The 22,257-nt window shown below is 38.3% G+C and overlaps 2 protein-coding genes across 10 annotated transcripts in view; one reads left to right on the forward strand and one right to left on the reverse strand.

Annotated features, from left to right (window-relative positions):
• Positions 1 to 22,257, forward strand: part of CTTNBP2NL (CTTNBP2 N-terminal like) — a 66,574-nt gene that overhangs the window by 32,993 nt on the left and 11,324 nt on the right. The window lies entirely within an intron of this gene.
• ST7L (suppression of tumorigenicity 7 like) overlaps positions 17,423 to 22,257 on the reverse strand; it is a 150,839-nt gene continuing 146,004 nt past the window's right edge. For 7 of the 8 annotated variants that reach the window (XM_067727273.1, XM_067727268.1, XM_067727270.1 and 4 more), the window contains one exon: positions 17,423 to 17,698. In XM_067727273.1, the coding sequence (XP_067583374.1) occupies positions 17,483 to 17,698 (216 nt within the window). In that variant the 3' untranslated portion in view covers positions 17,423 to 17,482. The remainder of the gene's footprint in view (positions 17,699 to 22,257) is intronic. The other variant, XM_067727265.1, reaches the window with a different exon arrangement.

Here is a 22,257-nt window from a genome sequence, read left to right on the forward strand (position 1 = left end):
TGGGACTCTGCACTTCCTGGACTTGATTGACTATTTCCTTTCCCATATTAGGGAAGTTTTCAACTATAATCTCTTCAAATATTTTCTCAGTCCCCTTCTTTTTCTCTTCTTCTTCTAGGACCCCTATAATTTGAATGCTGGTGCGTTTAATGTTGTTCCAGAGGTCTCTGAGACTGTCCTCAATTCTTATCATTCTTTTTTCTTTATTCTGCTCTGCAGTAGTTATTTCAACTATTTTATCTTCCTGGTCACTTATTCATTCTTCTGCCTCAGTTATTCTGCTATTGATTCCTTCTAGAGAATTTTAAATTTCATTTATTGGGTTGTTCATCATTGATGGTTTGCTCTTTAGTTCTTCTAGGTCCTTGTTAAATGTTTCACGTATTTTCTCCATTCTATTTCCTGGATTTTGGATCATCTTTACTATCATTACTCTGAATTCTTTTTCAGGTAGACTGCCTCTTTCCTTTTCATTTGTTTGGTCTGGTGGGTTTTTACCTTGCTCCTTCAACTGCTGTGTGTTTCTCTGTCTTCTCATTTTGCTTAACTTACTGTGTTTGGGGTCTCCTTTTCGCAGGCTGCAGGTTCGTAGTTCCCATTGTTTTTGGTGTCTGCCCCCAGTGGGTAAGGTTGGTTCAGTGTGTTGTCTAAGCTTCCTGGTGGAGGGGACTAGTGCCTGTGTTCTGGTGGATGAGGCTGGATCTTGTCTTTCTGGTGTGCAGGACCACGTCCAGTGGTGTGCTTTGGGGTGTCTGTGACCTTATGATATTAGGCAGCCTTCTGCTAATGGATGGGGTTGTGTTCCTGTCTTGCTAGTTGTTTGGCATAAATGTCCAGCACTGGAGCTTGCTTGTTGTTGAGTGGAGATGGGTCTTAGCATTGAGATGGAGATCTCTGGGAGAGCTTTCACCATTTGATATTACGTGGAGCTAGGAGGTCTCTGGTGGATCAGTGTCCTGAACTCAGCTCTCCCACCTCAGAGGCACAGGCCTGACACCTGGCCGGAGCACCAATACTCTGTCAGCCACACGGTAATTATTCTTTCCAGTGGTGGACCAACAGTGGGTCAGGGAGAGTGGTTTGTCCAAGCTAAAATCCAGCTGGAGGAGGTCATGGAGAGGACATAATGGCTGGTTGAACGGAGAGGCAGACCCAGGCAGTTCCGCGACTCGACTGTCGGGTTAGCAGGGGCGCCTTCCCCACATCCTCCAAACATTTTATTAAGTACATTTCACCATTTTGCCACAATCCAGGACACACAAACACACCCACATACATATATTAACTAAAACAAAAATTTCACTAAAACGTACACTGTATGTTTTTTTATACTCTGTATAATATTTACACTATACCATGCTATACTACACTGTTTTCTTTTGTACTTTATTTTTCTTTAAATGCTGACTGTGACCCCGATTAACCTAGTTTCATGATCCATATCTAGAAATTTTTGCTATAGATGTACTTAGACCTATACAATAAAGTGTAAGTGTAAGGATATTTATTGCAACATTGTCATAGCAGCAAAATGCTGAAAACAACTTACGTATTAGGGTTCTGGTCAGTAAATTATGGTATATTGTACAGTAGAATCCTATGCAAACCTTAAAGAGAAGATCTTTATGAGAGCTAGATCTTATAACATTCTCCAACGTATAGTAAGTTAAAGAATAAGGCACAGAACAGTGTGCACAGTAAAAGAAAAAAGAAACAGTATTAAGTTGTAACTGGTGAAGCCAGAAATACATCTCACAAAGCCTCTTCCTTCCTTCCCCTTGACTTGGTTCCCTTGAGAATGGTAGGAACCCCCAAAATGATCTGCCCTGGGAAGGGAATGAAATTAGTGAAAGGAAGGTACCAGGTTTGGTGGTAGGGTACTCTGGCACAAAAGAGCCAAAAGAAGCAGGAAAGGCTGGTCATACGTATGGGATGTTTATAAATTGGGTATCTGTAAAAAAAGAAGACTACATTCTTAAGTAATTAAGTATCTTTGTTGCATTCAGAAAAACATTGGGCCTCATAAAACAGTGAACTCAGTAATTGTCTGATCAGCTATTTGCTATTCTCTAAGATAATAGTAAATGAAAAAATAAGACATAGCTTTTTATCACGTCATCATTTACATTACAAATTGTGGCATTTAGGGGGTTTAAGAGTAAAGGTGCCAGAAAAATAAGCACATTTATCATTTAACTGGCATCTTCCTGTGGGCTGTTTTTCTTATGTCTTTGAGGAAAGAAAGGGGGAATTCAGATTGTAAAAATGCTACCTATTTAGAGAATATACAGTTCTCTGGCAGTTGGGGAAAGCTTCAGAAAAGAGTACAGCAGTGGGGAACTTCATTGCATTTTTCAGCCTGAAACTAAAACAAATAAAAAAGGGAAACAGCTTATTCCTGTTATTTTGACTTCCTCTTATTGTGTCTTCCTTCCATGTGTTAGCCTTGTGATTTGGGATTAATCAGAGGTTATTTCTAGTTGCCCCCATAAAGAGAAAAGAAACAAAGACAAAGAGCTGCTTCTAAAGTTAAAGCCTGTGGTCCATCGTTTAGTATTTCAGTTCAGCTAGTTGTCAGATTAACTTGAAAGAATAGGAGGAAACCATCTTGTGTGTTCACTGAAAATCTTTATGGAAGAGGAGCATTTATAGAATCAAACTGAGAATTTTATTATATAGGAAATTATTTCCTTAGAACAGCGCAGCAGTAAATCTGTTCCACCAAACCATTCTTGTATCTGCACAAGGATGCTCATTGCAGTATTGTATAATACAGTATTTGAAAACTACGAACAGCCTAAAATATCCATCAGTAAAGTATAGGTGTGTAACTGGTACATCCTTAATATGGAATATTATGTAATTGCTTCTTTTTAAAGGAGGAAAATAAGCTATGTACTTACTGACTTAGAAAATTCTCTAAGACACAATAAGTGAAAACAAGTTGCAAAACAGTTTTAAAATAATACCTCTGTAATTACACACACACACACACCCCTACACACACATCTGTGCTTGGAAAAGGTCTGGAAGGATGCCCATCATACTAAGAACCTTTGGAAAAGAAAGAGAGATTGGGTTATGTTTAGGAAGGACTTCAGCTTTATCTATGGAATTAAAATTTTATGAGAAAATAGTCATTCACTAATGATGAAATTAAAATAAAAATTATATTTGTAAGAAATATAGTGTGAGCAATGGGATGGCAAGGAGTTAAGAACAACATTTACTTTTTACCGATCTTCTAGATAGTTTATACTTCTCACAGAAGTCTGTGTTAATTCGAATATATAGTTAAGGGAGTAGAGACAAGTATAGCATGCCTAGGGAAAGCACGAGCTTGCTACCTCTATATCCCTGATTTTCTCCCCAAAAAAGCAGACTAAATTTCTGCCTAATTTTCAAATTCTGCCTTTGTGCAGGATACCTAAAAGTTATTCTTCCAGAGTAGATTCTTTCACAGGTCATGGACTCAAATTAAGTAAAGCTGACAACATATGTATGAGAAGCCACATGATTAAAATTTTAGGAAATTCTAATATCATAGCAAGAGACCTACAGCCCTTCAAAATACTTTTCTTGTCTTCAGTTTCATGTATGTAGTTCATAATATTTCATCATTTAACAACAAGGGGCTTCCCTGGTGGCTCAGTGGTTAAGAATCCGCCTGCCCATGTTGGGGACTGGGGTTCGAGCCTTGGTCCGGGAAGATCCCACATGCTGCGGAGCAACTAAGTCCATGCGCCACAACTACTGAGCCTACACTCTAGAGCTTACGAGCCAAAACTGCTGAGCCCACGCGCCACAACTACTGAAGCCCACGTGCCTAGCCATGCTCCACAACAAGAGAAGCCACCGCAATGAGAAGCCCGCACACCACAACGAAGAGTAGCCCGCGCTTGACGCAACTAGAGAAAGCCCGCACACAGCAACAAAGACCCAATGCGGCCAAAAATAAATAAATTTATTTAAAAAACAACAACAAAAAGTATTTTCTGCCTCAAAAATCAACTTCACCCAATGAGTGCTAAGATACACATAAGTTCCAAAAAAATTTTTTAATTGAATTCAATACCTAACATGTTGTCTGTTCAACAAAAGACTGAATTCATTGGTAGAAATGAGTAAGAGATAGTGTTATTATTTAATTCAGAAGTCTCTTCTTACTGATTTGAAACTTCATATATAGAACTTCTCATATAAGCATACCTAATAAATTTTTGTACAGTTGAATCATACTTAACGTGTTTTATCTTTTTCTTTGTACTAGATTAGTAATAATTTGTCTACTGTGCTGATATGCTTCACAGATTATATATTTTCATCTCTCATTTCTTTATATTTCATATTTCTTTTTTTCAGTAAGTATAAGCTTCATGAGGGGCAGGTACTTTGTTTATCTTGCTGCATTGCACCCCAGATATCTAGAACGTGGTAAGTAATTCAGAAATATTTGTCATCCGAGAGAGTAAGTTAAGGCCCTTTAAGTTTAACTTGAATGTATTCAAGCCTCAAAAAATAGGTTGCCATTATACTGTGAGAAAACCATAATTCAAAAAGAGACATGTACCACAATGTTCATTGCAGCACTGTTTACAATAGCCAGGACATGGAAGCAGCCTAAGTGTCCATCGAAAGATGAATGGATAAAGAAGATGTGGCACATATATACAATGGACTATTACTCAGCCATAAAAAGAAACGAAATTGAGTTATTTGTAGTGAGGTGGATGGACCTAGAGTCTGTCATACAGAGTGAAGTAAGTCAGAAAGAGAAAAACAAATACCGTATGCTGACACATATATATGGAATCTAAAGAAAAAAAAAAGTTTCTGAAGAACCTAGGGGTAGGACAGGAATAAAGACACAGACGTAGAGAATGGACTTGAGGACATGGGGAGGGGGAAGGGCAAGCTAGGACGAAGTGAGAGAATGGTGTTGACATATATACACTACCAAATGTAAAATAGCTAATGGGAAGCAGCTGCATAGCACAGGGAGATCAGCTTGGTGCTTTGTGACTACCTAGAGGGGTGGGATAGGGAGGGTGGGAGGGAGACGCAAGAGGGAGGAGATATGGGGATATATGTATATGTATAACTGATTTACTTTGTTATAAAGCAGAAACTAACACACTATTGTAAAGCAATTATACTCCAGTAAAGATGTTTAAAAAAAATAAAATAAATGCAAGAACAAAGGCCAAAAAAATAGGTTTCCATTTATTAATTCGTATTTTTGAGAAGAGAGGCTTAACTATAGTAATATAGTTTGCCAACTAAAACTTGTCACTTGCCATCTGGTTCTACAAGAATGAAGTCACTAGCCACTGCAGTTGCTGACCTTCAACACACCCTGAAAGGAGTTCAGGGCAGAGCTCAGGAATGAGGCACTCTGTGCCCTGCAAGAAACTGGCAGAACAGGGCTTCAGGTAGATATTTTCAGGAGAAAATTTTACAAGCCCAATTTCTCGCATCTTTTCATATCTAGAAAAGCACTGAAATCAGTAACGGAGACATCTGCTCCTCTGTGACTAGCAGCAACCTTCTGCCAAAATGTGTGCTTGATTGCACATATTCTCCTTCACCAAACTGTATATATGACCTTCCCACTTACCTCTTCGGAGCATTTCTTCAGAGCTGTCTGAGAGACTGTCTCCCAGGCTATAGTCCTCAGTTTGCCCCAAATAAAACTTAACTCATAGCTCTCACATTGTGCATTTTTTTTCGGTTGATAAGTTTCATAATTTTACTATTGCTGATAATTCCCACTCAGTGACATTATTTATATCTCACCCCTGTACTAAGAAAGAACAATTTGTTCTTCAGACAGGAAATTATTGCTTTGTGTTTGTTTCCATATTTTTAGTAATGGATAACAAATAATTAGGATATGCACCTTTTTTCACTATGTATCTGTATTCAACTAAAAAACAAAAAAATCAAGTGACATTTTACCTCAGTGTCCTTTCCTATCAAATTGAAATCTGCATTCCCTAAGAGGTTAGTAAGTAGAGTTTTGAGAGCATCAGAGAAAATAGTTAGTACTTTTTAAGAGTACAGTGTTGCTTATCTTTCTTCATCTATCTAGATATATTTACAAAAAATATTGTTCCCCACACTTTTCAGCTAAGGACCCCTGTGGGCATCTGTCTACATTACACGTCCTTTCTCTATCTTTCAGAATATATTTCTTTATCCCCCGCTTCTCCAGTGTTTTTGTTTTTGTTTTTGTTTTTGGCTTTCACAAAATCTTCATTATCCCCCATTTCTCTGCTTTCCAAATTGATAGCTCTGAGTTCTTTTCTCTTTAAAATCTTCCTTTCAGTCTCTTGTCCTTCCCTTCCTGACAGTACCTTTCATCAGTGGGACGAATGACTATCATCTACACAGCAGACCTAGAAATCATTAAAGGAAAAGTGTGCTAAAACAAAGTCTTAGAGGTTTAGAATAGAGCCAGTTTTCCTGTTCCTTATGGGATTAAAATGGGGAAAGGGTCTAGGTTATCCCATTCTTCTCTTTGGTGACATTTAAAGTTTCCTAATGGTATCACCCCTTTTTAAAATAAAAAAGGAGGAGAGCTCATATATCTCCAAACAAAGATCTCCTGTTCTTCTGATCCAGGCATATTCTGATCCCCTTCAGTGGACTTTTATCATGAAGATGAAGGCATTCTTGGGTTGGAATAACTTGGAATTAACAGTAGCAGTGATCAACTTTCACATGCTCAGTTTCACCATATATTCAGTGCTTTACTGTAGTGATGAACATTACCAGTTCACATTTTAAATTATCATTAAACAACCTACAATGCACTTACAGCCCACCTTTTACTTTTCAGTCTTGGCTTTTTTACCCCTCTCCCCATTCTATTCTCTAAAGAAAAGGGATCCTTCCTTGACTGGAGTCCCAAGCCACCTGTATGACTGCTGGTTGAAACTGAATAGCTAGCTACCTCCCTGTGCAGTGACAATAGAAATTGCCATCTTCCTATCCTCTGACTTGTGACATGGAGCTTGTTAGGATATATAATTAGCATTGTCCTTGCTTCCGTTTGCCTGTCCTGATGTTCTCACTGCGTTGTGGTTCTTAAACCACACTGGTCCCCTTTTATCATTCTTTCCTGTCTCTACACTCCCCTTGATCCTCTTCTCCCCCACAAGCTTCTTATTCCTGTTTACTTGGTACACTTTTAATTGTGAACACTTTTACTTCTCAGCCAAGTAAGAACCCTTTTCCCAAGGCCTTACATTTAAGCAGCTTGTTTCTTGCCATGCTTCCTTGTAGTATCAGTCTGTGTTTGTAATTTAAGAATCTTGCTTCAAACAAATTTTTAGAGTTAAGACCTATATCCCACAATTATACAGCTTCAGATCCTCCCTCCTCAGAATCCCCTAACTAGAGGAAGACACCCTTTCTCATCTTATTTAGTAAGCTCTTTTTTACTATTTTAACACTGAAGTTAGTTTCTACACTGTCTGTTAATATATAGTGAGTAAAAGAGCCAGAGCACATCTCTAATAAAGATGATTTTCAAGTTCACAGTCACTTAAAGTATCACAGAGTTACAGTCTGCGGTCTGGGTCTCCTTCTGTAACACTTCAGAGACAGTTTTTGGATTGTGCCCCCTCAACCTCATGGTGTTTCCTGTGATTCATTAAATTGCTAATAGTCCCATTTATCTGCCAGAACCCACCCACTTCCAGGGTTGGCCTTTTCCTTCCTATTCCTTATGAGTGTAAGGGCTGAGTCTTAGAAAGTTCTGATCAAACAGATTGTGCTTGGTGTTCCTCTAAACATTAATGGTATTGTTTAGAATACATTTAAATACACAGAAGCAGCTTGTTTTTTTTTTTTCTGCTCTTAGGCCTTAAACTTGCCTGGCAAATTTTAAGCTCCTTGAGAGCAGCAGTTTAGTCAAGTCTATATCCCCCTAATATTACCCACATCACTTAGCATATATAGTACCCAGCACACATTAAGTATTCAATATAAGCATTCAAAGCATGTGCCCCTGTGAATCAACCATACATCCAGAAAATCTTCTCAGGCTTCTGCAGTGCTATTTTTGATTGTCTAACCCTGGTAACACAGACTTTTTTTTTTTTTTTTTTTTACATTTTGTATATTTGATGTTAGGCCAAACTTCTCCTGGTCTGTAGACTTTTATAACATTCATTAGTTTAAAATACTAATCCTGATTCCTTATTACTTCTATTAGAATTCACATGTTTATTACAGCTTAAACTGTTTAAAATTATAGATTCAGGAGTCATTCTTCTTATGTTCTTCATTCTATTCTACTGTTTTTCAAACGTTTTTGGCAGGGACACATAGTAAAAAATAGACTTTGCATTGTGACCCAAGGGACACACCAACATGTGCACATACACACACAGATATACACACACCTATATTCTTATGCCAGAAGAAAATTTTCTTGAAATAGTACTCACAGCATTCAGTGCTCTACAATGTTTTCAATTCTGTTCTATTTCATTTTTAAGCAACTGATCGAGACCTGCTAAATTGAAATTCATTGCTATGAAGTCCTGGGGAATATCTGTTTATGTGTATTACTCATTCAGTTAACATATTCAGTACTTACTGTATACCATTTACTGTTCTTCTCCACTTCTTAACTGGCTTTCTGACCTTGGGAAAGTCACATGTTAATGTTCAGTTTCTTCTGTAAAATGGAGATACAGTGCTGTCTACCTGCAGAGGAATGCTGCTAGGATGAGATGAGCTATGTAAAGCACTGAGCACACTGCTCTGTAGGTAATGAGCACTCGAGTGTGAGCACCTCCCTTGCTGCTTCTCCTGTTGTTATTACTATTAAAATTACTTTGGTTTGAACTTTCCATCTTTCTGAAACACAATATATAAAGCATATGTTACATATAACTCAATTTTCCTTTAACTCTCACTATATATATTTATGTTTTGTTTTGGGTTTTTTTTTGCGGTACGCGGGCCTCTCACTGTTGTGGCTTCTCCCGTTGCGGAGCACAGGCTCCGGACGCGCAGGCTCAGTGGCCATTGCTCACGGGCCCAGCCGTTCTGCGGCATGTGGGATCTTCCCGGACCGGGGCACGAACCTGTGTCCCTGCATCGGCAGGCGGACTCGCAACCACTGCGCCACCAGGGAAGCCCCTATGTTTTAAAACTAGAGATATATTTTAGATATAGTGAAATGCACAGATCTTAAGTGTTCAGTTCAATAAGTTTTGACAAATGCCACTCCATTTGACCTACACTCCTATCAAGACATAAACATTCTCATCACACCAAAAAGTGATCTTATGCCCCTCCCTGGTCATTTGTCCCCCCCTATATCCAGATGTAACCACTGTTCTGATTTTCTTCACCATAGATTAGTTTTGCCCATTAGAACAGAGTCACAGAGAATACATTCTTTTATGTTTGGCACTTTTTGTTCGATATAATGATTTTCAGTTTCATCAGTGTCATTGTAGGTATCAGTAATTTGTCCCTTTTTATTGCTGAATAGTATTCCGTTTCATGAATTCGTCACATTTTACTTATCTGTTCTTCTAGTGATTGATATTTGATTGTTTCCAGTATGGGGCCATTATGAATAAAGCTACTCTGGATAATTGTGTAAAAGTTTTTGGGGACATATGTTTTCATTTCTCTTAGACAAATACTTAGAAGTGGAATAGCAGGTAGGCATTTCTAACTTTATGAGAAACTTCGAGATTAATTTCCAAAATAGTTCTACTGTTTATACTTCCACCAGCAATGTGAGCATTCTAGTTACTCCATATCCTTTATAACATTTGATGTTGTCAGTCTTAAATTTTAGCCTTTTTAATGGCCGTATAGTACTATCTTATTGTTGTTTTAATTTACATCTCCCTGATCACTAATGAGTGATCACTTTTTCATGTGATCTCCCTGATCACTAATGAATGATCACTTTTTCATGTACTTTTCGGCCATTCATATATATTTTTAGGTCTGTGATCCATCCTTCTTTTTGTGTATGGTATGAAGTAGGTGACAACTGTCATTTTTTTAACATCTTTACTGGAGTATAATTGCTTTACATTGTTGTGTTAGTTGCTGCTGTATAACAAAGTGAATCAGCTATATGTATACATATGTCCCCATGTCCCCTCCCTCTTGTATCACCCTCACACCCTCCCTACCCCACCCCTCTAGGTGGTCACAAAGCACCTAGCTGATCTCCCTGTGCTATGCAGCTGCTTCCCAGTAGCTATCTGTTTTACATTTGGTAGTGTATATATGTCAGTACTACTCTCTCACTTCGTCTCAGCATACCCTTCCCCCTCTCTGTGTCCTCAAGTCCATTGTCCACATCTGTGTCTTTATTCCTGTCCTGCCCCTAGGTTCTTCAGAACCTTTTTCTTTTTTTTTTAGATTCCATATATATGTGTTACCATATGGTATTTGTTTTTCTCTCTCTGACTTCACTCTGTATGACAAACTCTAGGTCCATCCACCTCATTACAGATAACTCAGTTTCATTTCTCTTTATGGCTGAGTAATATTCCATTGTATATATGCGCCACATCTTCTCCATCCATTCATCTTTCGATGGACACTTAGGTTGCTTCCATGTCCTGGCTATTGTAAATAGAGCTGCAGTGAACATTGTGGTACATGACTCTTTGAATTATGGTTTTCTCAGGGTATATGCCCAGTAGTGGGATTGCTGGGTCGTATGGTAGTTCTATTTTTAGTTTTTTAAGGAACCTCCATACTGTTCTCCATAGTGGCTGTATCAGTTTACATTCCCACCAACAGTGCAAGAGGGTTCCTTTTTCTCCACACCCTCTCCAGCATTTATTGTTTATAGATTTTTGGATGGTGGCCCTTCTGACTAGTGTGAAGTGATACCTCATTGTAGTTTTGACTTGCATTTCTCTAATGAATAGTGATGTTGAGCATCCTTTCATGTGTTTGTTGGCAATCTGTATATCTTCTTTGGAGAAATATCTGTTTCGGTCTTCTGCCCATTTGTGGATTGGATTGGATTTTTTTTTTTTTTTTTTTTTTTTTTTGCGGCACGCGGGCCTCTCACTGCTGCGGCCTCTCCCGTTGCGGAGCACAGGCTCCGGACGCGCAGGCCCAGCGGCCATGGCTCACGGGCCCAGCCACTCCGCGGCATGTGGGATCCTCCCGGACCAGGGCACGAACCCGTGTCCCCTGCATCAGCAGGCGGACTCTCAACCACTGCGCCACCAGGGAAGCCCCGGATTGTTTGCTTTTTTGATATTGAGCTGCAAGAGCTGCTGTAAATTTTGGAGATTAATCCTTTGTCAGTTGCTTCATTTGCAAATGTTTTCTCCCATTCTGAGGGTTGTCTTTTCATCTTGGCTGTGGTTTCCTTTGCTGTGCAAAAGCTTTTAAGTTTCATTAGGTCCCATTTGTTTATTTTTGTTTTTATTTCCATTTATCTAGGAGGTAGGTCAAATAGGATCTTGCTGTGATTTATGTCATAGAGTGTTCTGCCTTTGTTTTCCTCTAAGAGATTTGTAGTGTCTGGCCTTACATTTAGGTCTTTAATCCATTTTGAGTTTATTTTTGTGTATGGTGTTATGGAGTGTTCTAATTTCATTCTTTTACATATAGCTGTCCAGTTTTCCCAGCACCATTTATTGAAGAGGCTGTCTTTTCTCCACTGTATATTCTTGCCTCCTTTATCAAAGATAAGGTGACCAAAAAAAGAAAAAGAAAAGGTGACCATATGTGCGTGGGTTTATCTCTGGGCTTTCTATCCTGTTCCATTGATCTATATTTCTGTTTTTGTGCCAATACCGTACTGTCTTGATTACTGTAGCTTTGTAGTATAGTCTGAAATCAAGGAGCCAGATTCCTCCAGCTCCATTTTTCGTTCTCAAGATTGCTTTGGCTATTCGGGGTCTTTTGTGTTTCCATACAAATTGTGAAATTTTTGGTTCTAGTTCTGTGAAAAATGCCATTGGTGGTTTGATAGGGATTGCACTGCATCTGTAGATTGCTTTGGGTAGTATAGTCATTTTCACAATGTTAAATCTTCCAATCCAAGAACATGGTATATCTCTCCATCTGTTTGTGTCATCTTTAATTTCTTTCATCAGTGTCTTACAGTTTTCTGGATGTAGGTCTTTTGTCTCCTACAAACCTAGGTAGGTATATTCCTAGATATTTTATTCTTTTTGTTGCAGTGGTAAATGGGAGTGTTTCCTTAATTTCTCTTTCAGATTTTTCATCATTAGTGTATACGAATGCAAGAGATATTTGTGCATTAATCTTGTATCCTGCTACTTTACCAAATTCATTGATTAGCTCTAGTAGTTTTCTAGTGGCATCTTCAGGATTCTATATGTATAGTATCATGTCATCTGCAAACAGTGACAGTTTTACTTCCTTTCCAATTTGGATTCCTTATATTTCTTTTTAATCTCTGATTGCTGTGGCTAAAACTTCCAAAACTATGTTGAATAATAGTGGTGAGAGTGGGCAACCTTGTCTTGTTCCTGATCTTAGTGGAAATGGTTTCAGTTTCTTACCATTGAGAATGATGTTGACTGTGGGTTTGTCATACATGGCCTTTATTATGTTGAGTTAAGTTCCCTCTGTGCCTACTTTCTGGAGAGTTTTTATCATAAATGCAGGTTGAATTTTGTCTAAAGCTTTTTCTGCATCCTTTGAGATGATCATATGGTTTTTCTCCTTCAATTTTTTAATATGGTGTATCACATTGATTGATTTGCGTATATTGAAGAATCCTTGCATTCCTGGGATAAAACCCACTTGATCATGGTGTATGATCCTTTTAATGTGCTGCTGGATTGTGTTTGCTAGTACTTTGTTGAGGATTTTTGCATCTATGTTCATCAGTGATATTGGCTTGTAGTTTTCTTTCTTTGTGACATCTTTGTCTGGTTTTGGTATCAGGGTAATGGTGGCCTCATAGAATGAGTTTGGGAGTGTTCCTCCCTCTGCTATATTTTGGAAGAGTTTGAGGAGGATAGGTGTTAGCTCTTCTCTAAATCTTTGATAGAATTCGCCTGTGAAGCCATCTGGTCCTGGGCTTTTGTTTGTTGGAAGATTTTTAATCACAGTTTCAATTTCAGTGCTTGTGATTGGTGTGTTTATATTTTCTATTTGTTCCTGGTTCAGTCTTGGAAGGTTGTGCTTTTCTAAGTATTTGTCCATTTCTTCCAGGTTGTCCATTTTATTGGCATATACCTGCTTGTAGTAATCTCTCATGATCCTTGTATTTCTTCTCTGTCAGTTGTTACTTCTCCTTTTTCATTTCTACTTCTGTTGATTTGAATCTTCTCCCTTTTTTTCTAGATGAGTCTGGCTAATGGTTTATCTATTTTGTTTATCTTCTCAAAGAACCAGTCTTTAGTTTTATTGATCTTTGCTGTCATTTCCTTCATTTCTTTTTCATTTATTTCTGATCTGATCTTTATGATTTCTTTCCTTCTGCTAACTTTGGAGTTTTTTTGTTCTTCTTTCTCTAATTGCTTTAGGTGTAAGGTTAGGTTGTTGATTTGAGGTGTTTCTTGTTTCTTGAGGTAGGATTGTATTGCTATATACTTCTGTCTTAATACTGCTTTTGCTGTATCCCATTGGCTTTGGGTAGTCGTGTTTTCATTGTCATTTATTTCTAGGTGTTTTTTTATTTCCTCTTTGATTTCTTCAGTGGTCTCTTGATTATTTAGTAGTGTATTGTTTAGCCTCCATGCGTTTGTATTTTTTACAGATTTTTTTCCTGTAATTGATATCTAGTCTCATAACATAGTGGTCGGAAAAGATACTTGATATGATTTCAATTTTCTTAAATTTACAAAGGCTTGATTTGTGACCCAAGATATGATCTATCTTGTAGAATGTTCCATGAGCACTTGAGAACAAAGTGTATTCTGTTGGTTTTGGATGGAATGTCCTATAAATATCAATTAAGTCCATCTTGTTTAATGTATCATTTAAAGGTTGTGTTTCCTTATTTATTTTCATTTTGGATGATCTGTCCATTGGTGAAAGTGGGGTGTTAAAGTCCCCTGCTATGATTGTGTTACTGTCAATTTCCCCATTTATGGCTGTTAGCATTTGCCTTATGTGTTGAGGTACTTCCTATGTTGGGTGCATAATTATTTACAATTGTTATATTTTCTTCTTGGATTGATCCCTTGATCATTATGTAGTGTCCTTCTTTGTCTCTTGTAATAGTCTTTATTTTAAAGTCTATTTTGTCTGATGTGAGAATTGCTACTCCAGCTTTCTTTTGATTTCCATTGCATGGATTATGTTTTTCATCTTCTCACTTTCAGTCTGTATGTGTCCCTAGGTCTGAAGTGGATCTCTTGTAGATGGCATATATATGGGTCTTGTTTTTGTATCCATTCAGCCAGTCTTTGTCTTCTGGTTGGAGCATTTAATCCATTTACATTTAAGGTAGTTATCGCTATGTATGTTCCCATTACCATTTTCTTGTTTTGGGTTTGTTATTGTAGGTCTTTTACTTCTTTTCTGTTTCCTGCGTAGAGAAGTTCCTTTAGCATTTGTTGTAAAGCTGGTTTGGTGGTCCTGAATTCTCTTAGCTTTTGCTTGTCTGTAAAGGTTTTAGTTTCTCTGTTGAATCTGATTGAGATCCTTGCTGGGTAGAGTAGTCTTGGTTGTAGTTTTTTCCCTTTCATCCCTTTAAATATGTCCTGCCACTCCCTTCTGGCTTGCAGAATTTCTGCTGAAAGATCAGCTGTTAACCTTATGGGGATTCCCTTGTATGTTATTTCTTGCTTTTCCCTTGCTCCTTTTAATATATTTACTTCGTATTTATTTTTTGATAGTGTGTGTCTTGGCGTGTTTCTCCTTGGATTTATCCTGTATGGGACACTCTGTGCTTCCTGGACTTGACTATTTCCTTTCCCATGTTAGGGAAGTTTTCAACTATAATCTCTTCAAATATTTTCTCAGTCCCTTTCTTTTTCTCTTCTTCTTCTGGGACCCCTATAATTCAAATGTTCTTGCATTTAATGTTGTCCCAGAGGTCTCTGAGACTGTCCTTAATTCTTATCATTATTTTTTTTTATTCTGCTCTGTGGTAGTTTTTTCCATTATTTTATCTTCCAGGTCACTTATCCGTTCTTCTGCCTCAGTTATTCTGCTATTGATTCCTCCTAGAGAATTTTTAATTTCATTTATTGTGTTTTGCATCATTCTTTGTTTGCTCTTTAGTTCTAGGTTCTTGTTAAACGTTTCTTATATTTTCTCCATTCTATTTCCAAGATTTTGGATCATCTTTACTGTCATTACTCTGAATTCTTTTTCAGGGAGACTGCCTATTTCCTCTTCATTTGTTTGGTCTGGTGGGTTTTTACCTTGCTCCTTCATCCGCTGCATATTTCTCTGTCTTCTCATTTTGATTAACTTACCTTTGGGGGTCTCCTTTTCACATGCTGCAGGTTCATATTTGCCGTTGTTTTTGGTGTCTGCCCCCCAGTGGGTAAGGTTGGTTCAGTGTGTTGTCTAAGCTTCCTGATGGAGGGGACTGGTGCCTGTGTTCTGGTGGATGAGGGTGGATCTTTTCTTTCTGGTGAGCAGGACTACATCTGGTGGTGTGCTTTGGGGTGTCTGTGGACTTAGTATGACTTTAGGCAGCCTCTCTGCTAATGGGTGGGGTTGTGTTCCTGTCTTGCTATTTGTTTGGCATGGGGTGTCTAGCACTGGAGCTTACTGGTCGTCGAGTGGAGCTGGGTTTTAGCGTTGAGATGGAGATCTCTGGGAGAGCCTTCGCTGATTGATATTACATGGGGCCAGGAGGTCTCTGGTGGTCCAGTGCCCTGAACTTGGCTCTCCCACTCAGAGGCTCAGGCCTGACACCTGGCCAGAGCACCAAGACCTTGTCAGCCACACAGCCAGGTACATGGGGAGTTTCTTGACTTTTGGGAAGTCTGAGGCCTTCTGCCAGGGTTCAGTAGGTGTTCCATAGGGGTTGTTCCACATGTAGATGTATTTTTGATGTATTTGTGGGGAGCAAGTTGATCTCCACATCTTACTCCTCCACCATCTTGACAGTCCTCCCTCTCATTATATTTTAAGCGATGTATGGTCCCCTGAATAAAAGAGATTAAGATCTAATGCAGCATTAAAAATTATACTTTCGACTTCTGGCAGCAGCGGCTCAAGTGGCCGAAGCAAGATGCGTGAAAGAGTGGTGGTCATGGTCCTGGAGGTGGAAAGGATGATGACAAGGATAAGAAAAAGAATTATGAATCTCCTATACCAGCTAGAGTGGGGCAAAAGAAGAAGAGAACAAAGGGACCAGATGCTGCCAGCATACTGCCCCTGGTGACATCTCACACTCAGTGCTGGTTAATATTGAAGTTAGAGAGAATTGAAGACTGTCTTCTCATGGAGGAAGAATTCATTAGAAATCAGGAACAAATGAGGCCTTTAGAAGAAAAGCAAGAGGAGGAAAGATCAAAGGTGGGTGATCTCAGGGGCACCCCAATGTCGGTAGGAATCTTGGAAGAGGTCATTGATGACAATCATGCCATAGTGTCTACGTCTGTGGGCTCAGAACACTATGTCAGCATTCTTTCATTTGTAGACAAGGATATGCCGGAACCGGGCTGCTTGGTCCTGCTCAGCCACAGGTGCATGCTGTGATAGGGGTGCTGATGGATGACATAGATCCCTTGATCACAGTGATGAAGGTGGAAAAGGCCCCCCAGGAGACCTATGCTGATATTGGAGCATTGGACAACCAAATCCAGGAAATTAAGGAATCTGTGGAACTTCCACTCACTCATCCTAAATATTATGAAGAGATGGGTATAAAGCCCCCTAAGGGGGTCATTCTGTGTGGTCCACCCGGCACAGGTAAAACCTTCCTAGCCAAAGCAGTAGCAAACCAAAACTCGGCCACTTTCTTGAGAGTGGTTGGCTCTGAACTTATTTAGAAGTTATCTAGGCAATGGGCCCAATCTTGTTCGGGAACTGCTTTGAGTTGCTGAAGAACATGCACCATCCATTGTGTTTATTGATGAAATTGATGCTATTGGGTCAGAAAGGTATGATTCAAATTCTGGTGGTGAGAGAGAAATTCAGTGAACAATGTTGGAGCTGTTGAACCAGTTGGATGGGTTTGATTCAAGGGGAGACATGAAAGTTATCATGGCCACAAACCAAATAGAGACTTTGGACCCAGCACTTACAGACCAGCCCACATTGACTGGAAGATAGAGTTCCCCTTGCCGGATGAAAAGACGAAGAAGCGCATCTTTCACATCCACACGAGCAGGATGACACTAACCCTGGATGACTTGATCATGGCTAAAGATGACCTCTCTGATGCCAACATCAAGGCAATCTGTATGGAAGCTGGTCTGATGGCCTTGAGAGAATGTAGGATAAAAGTAACTAATGAAGACTTCAAAAAGTTTAAAGAAAATGTTCTTTATAAAAAACAACAAGGCACCCCTGAGGGACTCTCTCTCTAGTGGACCACAGTTGCCTTCCGGGAAAAGGTTGGAAGTGTGTGATCCCTCAGAGGTGTGAGGTTGGGGAAGTTTTCCAGGAGTCCATGTTCCAGCTGATCTTCATTAGCACAGCATCCTGAGTACCTTTTGAGCATGATGTGTAGGACGCCCATCCAGCTCTCTTCATATATTGGTCGCGTGCAATGCTCTCTTCCCAATAAAGCGTGCTCTTTCTCAAAAAAAAAAAAAAATTATACTTTCAAATTATTATATTCAGAGCATTAATTTGTTCAGGTCTTATAGAATCCCTTACACATTTTCTTCCCCACCTCAAAAAGTTTTTTATTTAGACCCAGTCCAAAATGTATATGTAACTTGTTTCAATCACATACATAGACTAAAATAATAGAACAAAGACAAAAAAACTCAGCACACCTATTTCAGTTTCATTAGGAGTTTTCTCAGGACTCTCTCAAATCTGAATGTTGAAGCAGCTACATTGTTCTGTTTACCCATATTCTTATTCTATCAATAAGCAGTCTACTAGCTAGAAGTACTACACGTGTAGCTATTTGTACTAAACTTACCATTTTTAGTCTTCAAAAGAATTTATTACACTGTAGTCAAATAATATGGTAACGTGATCCTCTGAACTTATGTAAATAATTGCTTTTATAAATATCTGTGGTTGCAGACTGACCCCAAGGGGAATCTTTTTTTTTTTTTTTTACCAGGGTGATGAACGTTTTATTAAAAATACAAGGGGAATCTTTGAAGCTCATCTGCTTCAAAGTCAGTTTGCTAAATATATATATCGATATTACCTTAAGTGATTATACTAAGTAAATTCTAGATTTCACTAACAGCAAAATAAAATATTGACCTCACTAAAATGATGAGACTAAGGAGAGGCTAAGACATCGGGAAAGAGGCTGGAAAATATGTTACATGTCTTGGACTTAAGGCAAAATATAGGATGTAGGAAGAAGAAAGATGTATTAAGTGCTTTTTCCTTCAGATCACTTGCAATCTAAGTAGGTTGAAAGAAAAGACAGAAGAGTGAGAAGTGTTTAATAACAATGCAAGAGATAAATATCAATTGACCACATTATATAATATGTCACATGCCAGTTCAGGATTGATTGCTAAGTAAATAGAATGTTATTGGTTATCCAGGTTCCTGATACATTTTTAGTGATGTGTTACTTCTGAGTTATCTGGGATTGGTGAATTTCGTTTTGCTTTTAATGGAGATTTACTAGCCTGATCCAATTTTACAGAATCTTAAGTCTGTGGGGTTGAGTTTAAGTCATTGGCTCTAAAACAGGAAAATCTATATTCTAAATTCGGTTATTGAAAAAAATAATTCATATTTATAGTACTTACTTTGTGTCAGGTACTATAGGAAGCATTTTATATTACTCATTTAATTTTTATAACAAACCTATAGGTAGATTGTTACTGTCATTCTACAGATGAGGAATCTGAGGCACAGAGAAGTTAAGGTTGTTACTAAAGGTAATACAGAAAATAGTAGCGACAGGATATAATCCCAGTTCTGTTAGACTCTAGGGCCCAAACGTATTAAAGAAAATAAACATATAGAAAAGACCAGATCTGAGAATACAGCATTTATGGTTAAGTAGAAGGAGCACTTGGTTTTCAATAATATATTAGACATATTTTTTAAATGATGAAAATTTTCTCTTTTTGCTCCCATGATATATATATATATATGTATATATATATATATATATATATATTTTTTTTTTTTTTTTTTTTTTTTTTTGCGGTACGTGGGCCTCTCACTGTTGTGGCCTCTCCCGTTGCAGAGCACAGGCTCCCGACGCGCAGGCTCAGCGGCCATGGCTCACGGGCCTAGCCACTCTGCGGCATGTGGGATCTTCCCGGACCAGGGCACGAACCTGTGTCCCCTGCATTGGCAGGCGGACTCTCAACCACTGCGCCACCAGGGAAGCCCTCCCATGATAAATTTTGTGCCATTTTCCAGAAATTAGTTGAATTCCAATGAGGCTAAATCCTCTTTTATCAATATTATCAAACAGTAAAATCTGGTTTTCTTTCGGCAAGTAAAAAGGAACTTCCAGAACAAAGGTTATACTTGTAATGTTATTATCATCTTTATCCAGAACGGTTGCTTTATTTCCAGTTGTTCAGGCAGCTATTTATAGTTTATTAGGGACTCCAGAGTATAAATGATTTGAAGATTAATAGATTCAAATTGTGTGTAAAAAGGATTCCTTTTAACATGCTTTTGGTAACATTAATAAAAACCATTTTGGAATCACGTTTTTTGTCTTTCTGATCCCTGACATAGAAGTATTCAGATATTTTTAAAGGCATAATGTTTATATTGCTGTTTACTTTTATAAGTATCACTTCAGAATTGGCAATAAATGGCAAAATTGCATATTCTAATACAGTTCTGGTATCAGCCTGAGTCTTGAAAATAAAACCTTGTACTTAAATATAAGCCCCCATTTAAATGGGCCATAATTCTTCACCTTTACATTTGGAACCACTTTTCATGTTGGTGATTATCATCCAAAGAATAAAGAGATTGATTTCCTATTTTAAGATTGAAATACATATATAATTTATACCATTATCGGGACTTCCCTGGTGGCACAGTGGTTAAGAATCCGCCTGCCAATGCAGGGGACACAGGTTCGATCCCTGGTCCAGGAAGATCCCACGTGCTGTGGAGCAACTAAGCCCGTGCACCACAACTGCTGAGCCCACACACCACAACTACTGAAGCCTGGGCGCCAGAGCCTGTGCTCTGCAACAAGTGAAGCCACTGCAATGAGAAGGCCGCGCACCACAATGAAGAGTAGCCCTGGCTTGCTGCAACTACAGAAAGCCCGCACACAGCAACGAAGACCCAATGCAGTCAAAAAATATATATATATACATATATATATATATGTATGTATGTATACTATTATCTACATATAATATTATTGAACTATTATTTATGTATATATGATATATACGTGTATGTTATTTATTATAATTATATTATTTATTATAGAGAGATGGTGATTGCTTCATATTTCTTTTTGTAGTTTATCATAGCAAAGCTGAAATTTTTGGAGAGCAAACATGGCATATCCAAGGATATTATGTGGTTTTATTTTAAGCTTTCAGTAGTGGTGTGTTTCATTCAGCCTATAACAGTAAAAATAAATGAGTAATAGATGACTAGTATGTTTTGTCTGCTATAGTAATATCTTCTATCATTGAATCTGTCTAACCAGCCAGTTACTTTACTGTTGTCTGAAATAAAGATCATTGTGTTTTCTGACAATGTAGGAATTTCTGTTCAGTTAAAATATATGTTGTCATTGAAGTAAAAATAATGAAATTGCAAGAAATTGATTGATTTTAGCTGTACTCCTGAACTCCTCTCCCCCAAAGTGAAATCCAGATCATTTTAAAGTTCTTATAAAATAGCTGGAATTTCATTAAAATATTAAAACTCAGCCTTGATAGTTTTTAGTACAGGTACTTAGCCTCTAAATTTTGACCTGAAACATAAACGGTAGTGGTAGCATGTCCAGTCATTCACGTTGATAACCAGCCTCCACGATGGCCCCCAGTGGTCCTCCCTCCTGATATTCACACCCTTAAGTAGTCCCCCATCCACCCACATTTACCAGGGTTGGTCTGTGTGATTGCTAGAATACACCAGAAATGATGGTAAGTCACTTCTGAGATTAGGTTATAAGACAGTGGGACTTCCATCTGGATGTGTCTCTCACTCTCTCACATCACTTGCTCTGTTGGAAGCCAGTACGTGCAAGGAACCAAGGCCTAGCCCAACAACTAAGCTTGGAAATGGATCCTCCAGCCCTAGTCGTGCCCTCAGATGGCTGCATCCTTGGCCAGCAGCTTGACTGCAACCTCATGAGACACTGAGCCAGAAGCACCCAGCTCAGCCCTCAGCCCCTCCCAGATTCCTGACCCTCAGAAACTGTATGAGATAAAAAATGTTTACTAAGCATTTAAATTGGGGAGTAATTTGTTATGCAGGAATAGATAACCAATGCACACCTCCACTAAAGCTCTTCTTTCATTTGTCAAATCTTAACATCTATTTTTAGTTATTGTTGTTATTATTTGTGCTGTTAAGTGTGTAAATACGTACAGTTCACCTGACTGAAGCATTAAGTTGGATGGAAAATACTATGTTCCATCTCCCATTTTCCAATCCAGTGTTTGGTATAATAAATACAGAATTCACTTTTCCCATATTCGGGTCCCATAACTATTATTTTATACTTAAAATAATTGTTTTATTTTACTTAAATTGTACTTAAAATAATTGTTTTGTGACAAGGAGCCTTTTTTAGATTATTCTGCAGATTCTTTTCATTTATGTGTGAAGCTACCAATTTTGTATAACTTGTAATTACTATGCAAGTGATTATAGAATTACTGTGAAATACTTCAAGAGAAAACAGACAGCTTAACAACTATTCTCAGAGAAGTCTGAGGCCTCACCAACGAAGCTCCTCATCCATTGCTTGTAACTCTGTGATGCTTATTAATTCTACAGGATAATAACAGTGTGGGTTTTATTTAAAAAGTTATATTTTTAAGGATTAGTTAACTATATCCTGAAACCTGAGAGAGCGAGCTTCTTAGCAGATGCAGCTTCTTAGCATCAAGATTATGAATTGTACTCCCAGCTCTGCCCTCCCATCCCACTTTCTCCATGGTGTTCTGAAAAGGAAAGGTCATAAAAATACTCAGGTTCACTTTTTCC

Source organism: Pseudorca crassidens, chromosome 2 (assembly GCF_039906515.1).
Source record: "Pseudorca crassidens isolate mPseCra1 chromosome 2, mPseCra1.hap1, whole genome shotgun sequence".
NCBI lineage: Eukaryota > Metazoa > Chordata > Mammalia > Artiodactyla > Delphinidae > Pseudorca > Pseudorca crassidens.